A 12,124-nucleotide genomic window follows, 5' to 3' on the forward strand; every position below is an offset into this window, starting at 1 on the left:
AAAAAGGAGCAATTATTCTAAGAGGCTATAAGTATCATATAGTAATAAAGCTATGATGTTAATTCTAGTAATATATAAATATATGAACATTTTTAAACATAATGTATTTCACTCTGTGATAATGACTTACGAAACCTGGCCCAAACTCCAGCATTTTTACCAATTTTGATCATTAATGTCACATTTAGAAGCATTTTATTTTCATTTAATTTTCTGAACAGATTTAAGAAGCCTACAGCTGTGGGCACAAGGCAAGAAAATGTACCTCAGCGATATAGCATATGCTTTGCATAGAGAAAGAATCAGATAATCCTGACATTACAGTTAAAAGGATAAGTAAAAGCAAAAGCCCCAGTATGATTCTACACCCCCTTTTCTCCCGAAGAGCTATTGCTTGTCAAAGCAGATTATACTGAACTAAACTGTGTTCCCATAAGGATATTCAGAGGGGGAAGGACCCACAGGTTAAACCCAGCTTGACTCTATGTAAGAGAACATTATTTCCTTTCACCATGATAAAATTTTTAATGTTTCAACTACCACTGGAGCGAGGAAATCAACCCCTTTTTTTAAATTGGATTTTAACAATCAAACCCTTCTTATTCACCCTACATATTCAACCAAGCAATTGACAGCAGTATAAGCATTTTACCGAACATGTATTGCCATCATCTTCATCTTTCTCTTCATAGTAGAAGTAGACAAATGGGATCCATAAAAATACACAGAATAATATGATGGAGTAAAGGGCTAGAATGAAAGAATGAGACAACAGGGACATTCTGAAACAAAATAATTCACAAAATGAGTACTTTAAATTCATGTTTACTACAATGGAATAAAGCAGGGGTACCAAGCAAAGTAGAATCCTGTTGAAGTAGGTCTCTCTAACTTCAATGTACAAACTACTAAAATAATGCACTTTTGTAAAGTCATTAATATATGCAAGCTTCACAAATTGTCCAAAGAACAAAGACTTCTTCTATAAAGTACAGGAATAGAAACACTTTCATAAGCACAAGTAGTCTTCCATTTACAACCATAATTGAGTTTTGAATGTTGCTAATTTTAAAGATGAGAGAGGCAAATGAGAGGATCAAAGAATGTTACTCCTACAAAGACAGGATCAAACTATTTCTCAATGCACAAAAAGGCAGGACAAGAAACAATGGATGGAAACTAACCAAGGAGAGAAGCAACCTAGAACTAAGGAGAAAATTCCTAATGATTAGCAATCAACCAATGGAATAGCTTGCCTTCAGAAGTTGTGGGTGCTCCATCACTGGAGGCTTTCAAAAAGAGACTGGACAATCATTTTCTGAAATGGTATAGGGATTCCTGCTTGAGGAGGTGGTTGAAGACCTCCAAGGTATCTTCCAACCTTCTATATCCTATACTCAATATAATTTTTAATGGGTTTCATTGTTTTCATGTTTATAAAGACTTGAATTTATACCTGATAGTTTTATAGTGTTTCTTATATATGAGCTGTCAGGAAGTCTTGGATTCAGATGGCATGCAAATGTTGTAATGAATAAATAATTTAACAAAAATATTTGTAAGTGAAAAAAATCTCTATATAATTACACAGCAGTTCATGAGTACATCCAGAGATGGAACAAAGCATGTATTCATCTACAGTTATTTTGGTTTATCTGTTAAAGATTCTTTAAAATTGATACTTGTTTCATATAAAGCACACTGTCAAGCTGTCTTGATAAAATGAGATTTAATTAATTAGATTCAGCTGCCACTCAAAGAAAGATGTTACTTAACTGACAGAATATTTTTATATAACTTTGTTAAGCCTTTGAAGGCTCACAAAGAATACATACAAGTCTTGGTTCATATGCAGTTATTGTTTATTTTAATTACAATTTGTTCAATAAGTCACAATAGATGAATTCATATGTCATGTTAAAATTTTAATCATGATTAACAAACTATAATGATTGAATTTAAATAAATAAGTCAAAAATTAACAGTTACATTGTGGTTTGAATAAGGTGCAAGTGCATTCTGAATATATATGGAACCTAGATAGTGAAATATATTCTTTCTTTTCTCCAACTCCTCAATCAAATGCTCAGTAAAATAATAAGCTGTTTAGGAAATCATCCCACTTGTTTTTAATTAGAATTCACAAAAAAAAAAATCACTCATGCTTACCACAGTTTCTTCGTGGCTTTTATACTAGTGATCAAATTTAATTCTAACTCCATTAAATTTACCTTGTCAAACTTACTGAATTCTGAATCCTTTATCTGGATTTAGACAAATTATGAAATTCTATGAAAGACATCTGCCTTTCTTATTTATTGGTACTCACTTTATTAAGAACTTGTTGAATTTACAGTAAAAATAGCAACTTAAGCTGTAAAAACATGGTCTCACCATTCTACACTGAATCTTTGGAAGCTCTGCCATCCACAATCTCCACTAAAGCTAAAAATGGATGGTCAAAATATTCATTTTAGAATAAGGAGCAGACATTTCTCAGACAGGTTAATGTTGAAAGTGTGTACCACTGTTTCCACATATTCTTTGAACTCCAGCAGAGTTAATAGCCTAATAGCCCATAAAGAATCCTTGCCTTAGAAAATGGAGAGCCCATTTTCAGAAGGACTTATTTTAAATGAAAATCAAATTGTGTAATTTGCAAGTTGCTATAACTCTAGATTTCCCCATTGCATAAAATAGTTAAAATATTTTTTCTCAAGATTAACAATATCAAAGATTCTTCAGCATCTGGGAAAGAGCCCTTTTTCACTGCTGCCATCTAGTCTTAGATCGGAAGAAACTTGCACTATATGTCCAATCAAACACATTCAACTTTGGACAAGATGAACAACACGTTTTTTTAACATACACTGTCACACCTACATTTGCAAATGACTTGCCAACGTTTTTAGATATGTAAAACAAGTCACAGAAAACCATAAACTAAAGATGATGCAAAAAATATAAAAGCTGACAAATATATCAATACAGAGAAAATAGTGGGAGTCCTTCAGAATAATCTAAACATTAGGACTCTTTGTTTGGAGATTGCAGAAGCACAGGAGGAAACTGTTCACAGTCGTCTAACTGCAATAAACTGTATCAGAAATGGCTTGACACACTGGATTTTTTAAAAACCTTAAAATGTAGCCACAAGTTAATCCAATCATCAGTTCTGATTAACATTTGATTGTGCTATTAAACTATTTTGATACCTGTTTTATTAAATCATGGTTTAGTTCAACATAGAATGAGTAACGGAGATGTACCTCATTAATCTGATTTACTTAGAATAACAAAAATCAGGAACATTTTGTGTAGAGTTAAATCATTATCACCATCTGGAGGCTGGTTTATGCAACAGCACCAAACCTATACTCGGTCAAACTTCCATGGTTTTATATACTGCACTAAATACAAGTCTTCCAAAACAGAAAATATTTATAACTTTCATGAGTGGTTTCAGCCACTTAATATGTATTTCTTCTTTCATAATTTCAAAATCCCAATGATTCAAATAAAAGTGTAATCCATGACAGACAAAGAGACAGTTTAGTGTAGCAGTGTCAGCACTAAGTTAGAAATCAGGAGAACCTGGGTTCTAGTCCAGTTTAAGACACAAAGCCAACTGGGGCTTGGGCCAGTCACACACTCTTAGCCCTAAGAAGAAGGCAAAGGCAAACATTCCTATCAAGAAAATTGCAGGAACATGTCCAGGCAGTCCCTAGGAGTCAATAATGACTAGAAGGCTAACACTTAAATAGATATTATTGTGAAAACAAAGGAGAACATTTACTTTTGAAATATGTTGTTTCTTATTAAATACAAGATTCCATCGTGTCTTCCTTAGTTCTTAATGAAGATTTACCAGGTTCCTGTGCAGGAAAGAACTTGTCACACAAGTACCTTAGAGACTATCATACCTATGCCTTTATACTGTCTCTATTACCAAAGCAGCTGACAACCCTTTATCCTCTCTTTACTGACATATTTTATGTGCCAAAAAAAATAAAAAAAAATAATCCTATTGATTTTCTTAAGACAGGAAACCATTTATCAAGTATAACAGTGCCAGATTTTGCACTATGGTGATTAAAATTTGTAAACATATAATTATCAGTATAGGAGATGGGCAAATATATTGAAGATCCTTTTTTTAAGATCACTATTACAATAATTAATACTCTCTCAAAGTGAGGCTAAAGCTCTCGATGTAGACTTCTTACAGCTTGTTTATTTTATTAACCAAACTATCCTAATTGATCATATTGAATGTCAGTGATATTCTTGATACAATTGATGCTACCATGTATAGATGCTGCATTTTTATATAATGAAAAATAGTCAATATATCAATTAATTTAATAAATCAAACACACTCAGACATATTTATGACAAATATATATTGCATCCAAATACAAGATATAAGGACAATTAAGTCGAGTTCCACTCTTGATAACTATCGACGTGCTTTGTGGAGGATTTTTTTGCAACAATACAGGATTGGATTACCACTGTATCTTCTTCTGGAATGTTTTTCAACTTCCTAGTCTGCAGTCTTTGCATTTTGGAATTTCTTGATAGTATCTTGCCTAAGTACTGGTTAAGTCAGACCTTGCTTAGGTTTCTGTAATCACTCTGCTACCTGAATGTCTTTGGGCCAATCACTGTCAGCCCAACTCACCTCACAGGATTGTTGTGGGGAAAATAGGAGGAGGAAAGTGTGTTGGATGTTTGCCAGCTTGAGTTATTTGTAAAAATAATAAAGGCAGGAAATAAATACTCCTGGGTTGGGTCAGATAAAGCAATGAATGGCTCTTGTTGTCCTAACATGTTGACATGAGGCCTTGAAGGAGGCATTCCATGATGGAAGTGGTTAGTGGATTAGGAAGAAAATCTCTTCTCCACCCTGCTGTATTCAGGTTTCTAACTTTTTAAATCTTTGTTCTTTTTAATATTTAATGTTATCATATTTAAAATATTTTGTACTTTTGCTTTTATGATGATATAAGTGGCACAGTTGCTTGACACCAAGTGGGCGGCATATAAATTTAATGAAAAATAAAAGGTAAAATATGCTTTTACAAGTACATATGATTTGTTGTCATGGAAAACTGAACACTTTGTCAAACAGACATGCCTTCCTATATAAATAACTTCGTAGGCATGCAGATTTTTTTTAAAAAAATAGTTGAAAGATTAACAATGTTTCTCTAAGAACATATGAAAAAAAGGACAGGGAATGTGATACAGTGACTGTCACAGAATCTTGGGACATCATCCTAAATGTTAAAACTAGCATAAAACTTTTGAAATTGTATAAATCAGATGAAAGAAATAACCATGAGATCAGTTAAGAAATACTTTGGACTATGGCACCACAGAAATATTATGTAATAAATCTAACTAGATTCTGGAAATTGCTAAGCTTTTCATCCTTACTCTAAGTTTATGAAAAAATTCACTATAGAGGAATATTTGCAATACTTACTGTAATATGCATATAATACAGTGTCTTCAATTTGTCTTGTAACATTGGCATCAGCCCAGTCCTACAAATGTTCACAGAAGAAGAAAATACTGTCAGAGTACGTAAGCAGCTATTTTAATGTCCAGTTAATTTTTTAAAAAGATCAATCTCTGCAACTGTGCAAACATATAGTCTAATTATATATAATTAATTACCTTTACAAATAATATTGAAGCCCATTTAAAAGTAATATTCAAGAATTCTTCATATAAAGAAATCTATAACACGTTTTCCTGAAAATAAGACCCCGTCTTATATTTTTTTGAACCCTGAAATAAGTGTTTGGCTTTATTGCCATGCGCTCAAAAGCCCAATTGGGCTTATTATCAGGGGATTATTTTGGGGAAAACAGGGTAATATTTATTCTATTTGACTATTTGTAGCCACTATTAATATATCTTAATTAAAATTTACAAAATAGGTAGGTGATATATTTTAATGTTGTAGGGTGCTTTCTTTATTTTATTAAATTTAGATGCCCCCTAGTTCCGAACAACTCTGGGCAGTTTACAATTAAAAGTAAGAAAAATAACACCCTTTAAAACAGAGCAAAAAGGAACCATGCACGTCTGGAAACTATACAACATAACAAAAAAACTGACAGAGACTCAACCCTCACCCTTGTACCAAGCCTTGGGAGAACTCCAATCTCTTGAACCCTATCCAAAACTAAAGATGAAAAGCCCCCAGCTCTAGTGAGACAAATACCCCAGTTACTCGTTGACAGAACCTGAACCTGTAACTTCTCATCCAGATCTGAAAACCTTCAAGACACTCAGTCAGAACACTGACAGCTTCATCAATCAAAACAGATACACAAAAATAAATAGGATACAGATGCATAAAGTTATAGAATACAAATACCTAAAATAAAAAATAATCTAGATTGAATAAAAGATCTTTCTGTAACAACCATGATGTCAGAACTTCAACCTGCATTTACTCTAGTGCTGACATAAGAAGGAGAAGCGAAGGCGTCTGGAAAGGGACGGCGGACTTTTCACCTACTTATTTTCCCTGGAGATAATGTTTCCGAGGAGATGAGATGGGGGTGGGGGAATTCCTTTGAGCTGGAGTAGATTAGGGGTAGAATGACTTGGAAGATGGCCAATGAGTGCAGGGGAGTGGGTAATGGAAAGGGAGGGTTTTAGGGCTGGAAGTCAGTGTTGGCTTCGTTTGGAGTCAGGTTAGGATGTCGTGCTCAATAAATAGGAGTTTTTTCTTCAAAGATTTTGTTTGAAATGCATTTTATTCGAGACGACCCCGAAACTTGACATATGAATTTATAGAATTATGCTTCTATATAAAAAATCTGCCCCATCCTTATGTTATTGTGATTAATTACTATGGAATCACAGAATGTCTTGTATTTTCTTATATTTTAGAAAGCCTGCAGACAGCAGGTTCTGACATATAGCCCTAAATCTCAAGAGCAGATCACATTTGGAAAAAAGTTCAAATGTTACTTTCATTTACACTTACAATGTTAAGAGTACAAATTCTGAGAATGACACTTTCTATTGCAGCAAATAGAGGTCCCAAGTGACTTGAATACATCCACAAGGCTCTGTGAAATATTCAGGAAAACGGACAGCCTTTTCACTTGTGTGGGGGTTAAAAATCTAGATAAGAATTTCCTGCAATACAGTATCATTCTGAAGGAAATTCTGTACTGCCTTCACCAAGCATTGGCAACAGATCTCTAAGTCACTTGTCAGCTGTCATAGTTCTGATTCTAAACCCCAAATATAACTAAATAATGTATTGAACTATCCCAAATTGTTTTCTATGATCACCTGCAAGACATGGTAAACATCTTTTCTATTCTATGCGCACGGTCACTCACGCCCTTGTCACCTCCCGGCTGGACTATTGTAATGCTCTCTACATGGGGCTCCCCTTGAAGAGCACTTGGAGGCTCCAGCTGGTCCAGAATGCGGTCGCGCGGGTGGTTATGGGCGCAACTCGTTTTGCCCACGTGACACCCCTCCTGCGTGAGCTGCACTGGCTCCCAGTGGTCTTCCGGGTGCGATTCAAGGTGTTGGTCACCACCTTTAAAGCGCTCCATGGCACAGGACCCGGGTACCTTCGAGACCGACTTCTGCCACCAATAGCCTCCCACCGGCCAGTTCGCTCCCACAGAGAGGGTCTCCTTAGGGTGCCATCGGCCAAGTTATGTCGGCTGGCGACACCCAGGGGGAGGGCCTTCTTTGTGGGAGCCCCAGCCCTGTGGAACGAACTGCCCCCGGAAATACGTAAGATCTCCGACCTCCGGGTGTTTCGTTGTGCACTCAAGACCCTGTTGTTCCGCCAGGCTGGTCTATCAACATAACAATTTTAAATTGGGTTTTAAATTTCTGGGGTTTTAAATTGAGCCGAATTCATTTAATAATTTTAAACTATTTTAACTGATATTGTCTTGTGTTTTTAATAGGCTGTACACCGCCCTGAGTCCTTCGGGAGAAGGGCGGTATAGAAATAAAATTATTCTTATTCTTATTCTTATAACTCTGTAGCACTTGGCTGTTAGGTAAATAGTACTGGATATGGTTAGCATTCAGATACTAAGATGTTGAGTACATTTTATGATTTTTAATGCTAAAAGTTACTTTCCTAACTGTTATTAATAACAATGTCACCAAAAACAATATATTGTACTCAGGTTGCCCTTATTAACAACCAATGCAAATCATATCAACTTGATGAGCAAAAGCAAGAATTTGCATTGCAGAATACAGACAGCAGCATCTCAATACTTCTTTTCTCAAGCTACGCACACTTAGGAAAAGACTACAAGATCTCGCTTGTATGAAACTCTAGATGACATTTCTCTCCCTAAAGTAATTTAATATTTTTTTAAAAAAATATTTTAAAAAACTTTCAATAAATCTTCCCAAAGCATCTAAAGTTATAATGCCCTAAAAGTGAATTGTTATTGATTTAAAGAATAAAGAAAAATTGATATAACAAACATTTGTGATTTTAAAAATATTTTAATGGCCTGCTTAAGCACAACTGCTTTCTTTTGTAATATAGTTCAACTCTATGTATCTTATGTGCTTAATATATTTTTCTGCAAAGATGCCCTTATATTTCACCAGACCGTCAAAGGAGTCTAGGATACAAAAAGGTTGTACAAAAGGTTGTACCAAGAATTGCTGCTATAAAGCACAAAAGTTAAATTGAACACTCTCTGAACAGCAAATAACCTTCTTTCCCACCACCCCACTTTTTCATAGTATATCTGGTAAACATTTATGTTTAGTTTGGAAGAGGGTGGGAGACAGTGGTGGGTTGCTCCTGGTTCTGTCCAGTTCTTTAGAACCGATAGTAAAAGCGGCGGGAGGCTCTGCCCACCCACCCGGACATCATAATTGACAATCTGTGCATGCGCAGAAGCGCGCGCACTCCCATTGCGAACCGGTAGTAAAGGTAAGTAAAACCCACCCCTGGTGGGCGAACACAGATTTGTTTTAAAAAGGAACTCATATGTCCACCATTGATCTATTAGGGCCAGTCATACCAATCTATATTGTGAGGCTAAACCCCAACTTCAATTATAGTGAATTGCACAATATAGAAAGAGGACGTACAAAATCTAGTATGGGAATGATGTAGATTTAGAAGAATATAAAAAAGTAATTAAACTGGAGAAAAAAATAGAATTAAAGATCTGAAAGAGAAAAGCTATAAAGAAAATAGTAAAATAGACTGAACCTGGGTCAAATACAGTTTTGAAAAATAGCATTCAATCTATTTAGGAAGAGACTGCACTTCCTCTGATAATTTCGGGACCTTAGCTTTTGCTTTGTCACTCAAGTCCAAGTAGTTCCAGTGGCAGAGAGACCTTTTGCTGACATTGCTGATTACCGGCTACAGCCTTTCCAGAACAGGGATAATTTAGCCACAATTATTAACAACCACATAACATCCTAACTGCATTACTGCAATGTATTATGCATGAAACTGCCTTTCAAGACCATCTAAAATTTTCATTTGGTAGCGATTGTGAAGGCTATTTCACTAAAGACTGCTAGCCAATCAAATTCTTCTTCCACACTTCTCCCAAATCTCCTCCAGATATAAAATAAACACTCATAAGGAGATTTAGGGGTGTTTGAGGACTAATAAAGCAAAGGATGCTTTATGCCCAAGTAGAAGCATGTTGCATAATTCTTACTGCAATACATACACAGCTGCCAGAATTTGAACCATCTACTTTCATACTCCCTTTTCTTGAATTCCAGGGTATCTATTAAGATATTTATATTTAGTAGTTGGAGAAGTGGGAGTTGTACAGTGAGCCAGAACACAGTTATAGCTGATTGGTTGAAGAGTTCTGGCTCCTGCATGAGGCAATCTGTGCTGTGATTGGTTGCTGTGGATGTGGCGGGGAAGTTTTCCTTTTTTCCCCACCTTTTTCTTCTGTGTCCTGTGTGCTCTATGATTTACCTGATGATACTGTTTGCCTGACTAGCTTGTTCGGTGTATGTAAAATATATTTATTTTATTTATTTTATATTAAGAGCCGTGGTGGCACAGTGATTAGAATGCAGTACTACAGGCTACTTCTGCTGACTGCCAGCTGCCTGCAATTTGGCAGTTCGAATCTCACCAGGCTCAAGGTTGACTCAGCCTTCCATCCTTCTGAGGTTGATAAAATGAGGACCCAGATCATTGGGGGCAATACGCTGACTCTGTAAACCGCTTAAAGACGGCTGTAAAGCACTGTGAAGCAGTATATAAGTCTAAATGCTATTGCTATTTATATAAAACTACAAGTCAGTGTCTCTGACTTCGTTTGGACACCTGCTGCACAATTCCCTGACAGTATCTGTGCCTATTCCCCAAATGAAAGAGTACCAAGAGAAAAATAATTACAGGCAACCACCTGTTCTTGAAAGGGGAGATGGTCCATCCTACTCCAGAATCTAACTGGAGCAGTTCATCCAATCTCTTTCCTCAGAAGATTTTAATTGCAAGAATCCAATTTCCCCCTTACAGTAGTGCTTAAAAGTTTGTGAACACTTATTTTTCAATGTTACGTACATGTGACCTAAAATTGATCAGTTCTCCATACAAGTCCTAAAACTCAATACAAAGAATCCAATTAAACAAATGAGTAAAAACATTACTCATTAAGTTTTTCCCCTTTTTAAATGGAAATTTTAAATTTGGTTTTAAATTACTGGGGTTTTAAATTTTCAGCCAAATTATTTAATTCGTTTTACTCTATTTTAAATTTTGTATTTATATGTTTTATTCTATGGCTGTTCACCGCCCTGAGTCCTTCGGGAGTAGGGCGGTATACAAATAAAATAAAATAAAATAAATTACATTTGTTCATATTTATCTATAAGAATCTGTAAGATGCTGAGAACTCCATTTCAAAATCAGCATTCAGTAATCAATAAACTATCTGAGCAAGCAGAGGAGTCATTCAGATAGAGAACTGCACAAAGTCCAGCACACAGCACCAACAGGGGTAAACAACAACAGCTCAAACCTCATTTGACTAAACCTTTTTTCCTGCCAATTTAATTTTACTACTCCTGTTCCTTAGGGTTTTCTAGGTCAATATCTTCATAACCAGTGAGTCTAGTATATTGTTTTTCAGCTAGTTATTTATCTAATTCCCAGCCCAAACTCACAAGAACAAAAAAAATCCAACTTTTTTTCCCCTTGAAACCCACCCCTTTCCTCTCATTGGGAGGGCAGTACTGTATTGTATTTTGAAAACATAAGTAAAGCTTTAACAAACTAATAAAGGGAAATGGTGATGGTTAAACTAGAATGTCCATTATACTGTATCTGAATATGCATGCCTATTTTACACATCCTTAATCATCTGAACAGGATGTTATGGATATGCAGAAGCATGCATAACATGTATAGTTTGTGGCATCTGAAGCCCAGTAATTTGAGGTCTGTTAAATCAAAGATTTACTGTTCTTAAAATTCCCTAGCTAGCCATTAGGCCACTCAAAATTTAGAATCCTCAGTTATAGCTATTCACCCAAGTACTCAGGTTTAAGATTTCCCATTAATCTACTGAAGTGTGTATGAAGGTTAATAATGGTTATATATATCATGTATAAAATAATATATTGGAAATCTCGGGAAATCAATGGGTCCAAATTTTAAGAATCTTTAAGTCCTTGGGGATGAAGTTAATTCATCAGAAAAACTTGTTCAGTAATTATTATATTTTCCAAAACATGTTTAAAAATAATTATGTGTGTGTTGTCCCTGTAAGAAATCAGGAAACTTTCACCCATAAGAATTAGTTGTATTCTTTCATGTATTCTTTTTGGTTTTATATCACTGTATTATAATGTAAGTTTTGTTTTATTCCTGCGATTATATGCAGAACCAATATTTTTCAAAATATTGTTCTAGAAAACCAGGTTTTAATCTGGTATCAGATGCCTTCCACTAGAGTTAACACTAAAAATATCTCTCTTTTCTGCTACCAGTATTGATCACTTAATTTAAAAATCAATATTACAATCTTAATGGCAGGAATAAAACAAAAAGATGGAACCAGCATGTTTGAAAATATTTTTCTAGAAAACTAGGTTATAGCCAACATTA

General features: G+C 35.1%; 1 protein-coding gene across 1 annotated transcript in view; it reads right to left on the reverse strand.

The window, feature by feature from the left end:
• Positions 1–12,124, reverse strand: part of LMBRD1 (LMBR1 domain containing 1) — a 63,935-nt gene that overhangs the window by 48,672 nt on the left and 3,139 nt on the right. The window contains exons 3-4 of the mRNA XM_034431976.3: positions 5,492–5,552; positions 653–750 (exon numbers count right to left, since the gene is read on the reverse strand). Of these exons, the coding sequence (XP_034287867.1) occupies positions 653–750; positions 5,492–5,552 (159 nt within the window). The remainder of the gene's footprint in view (positions 1–652; positions 751–5,491; positions 5,553–12,124) is intronic.

The sequence above is a fragment of the Pantherophis guttatus genome, chromosome 1 (assembly GCF_059756535.1).
Source record: "Pantherophis guttatus breed Tessera chromosome 1, ASM5975653v1, whole genome shotgun sequence".
Lineage (NCBI taxonomy): Eukaryota > Metazoa > Chordata > Lepidosauria > Squamata > Colubridae > Pantherophis > Pantherophis guttatus.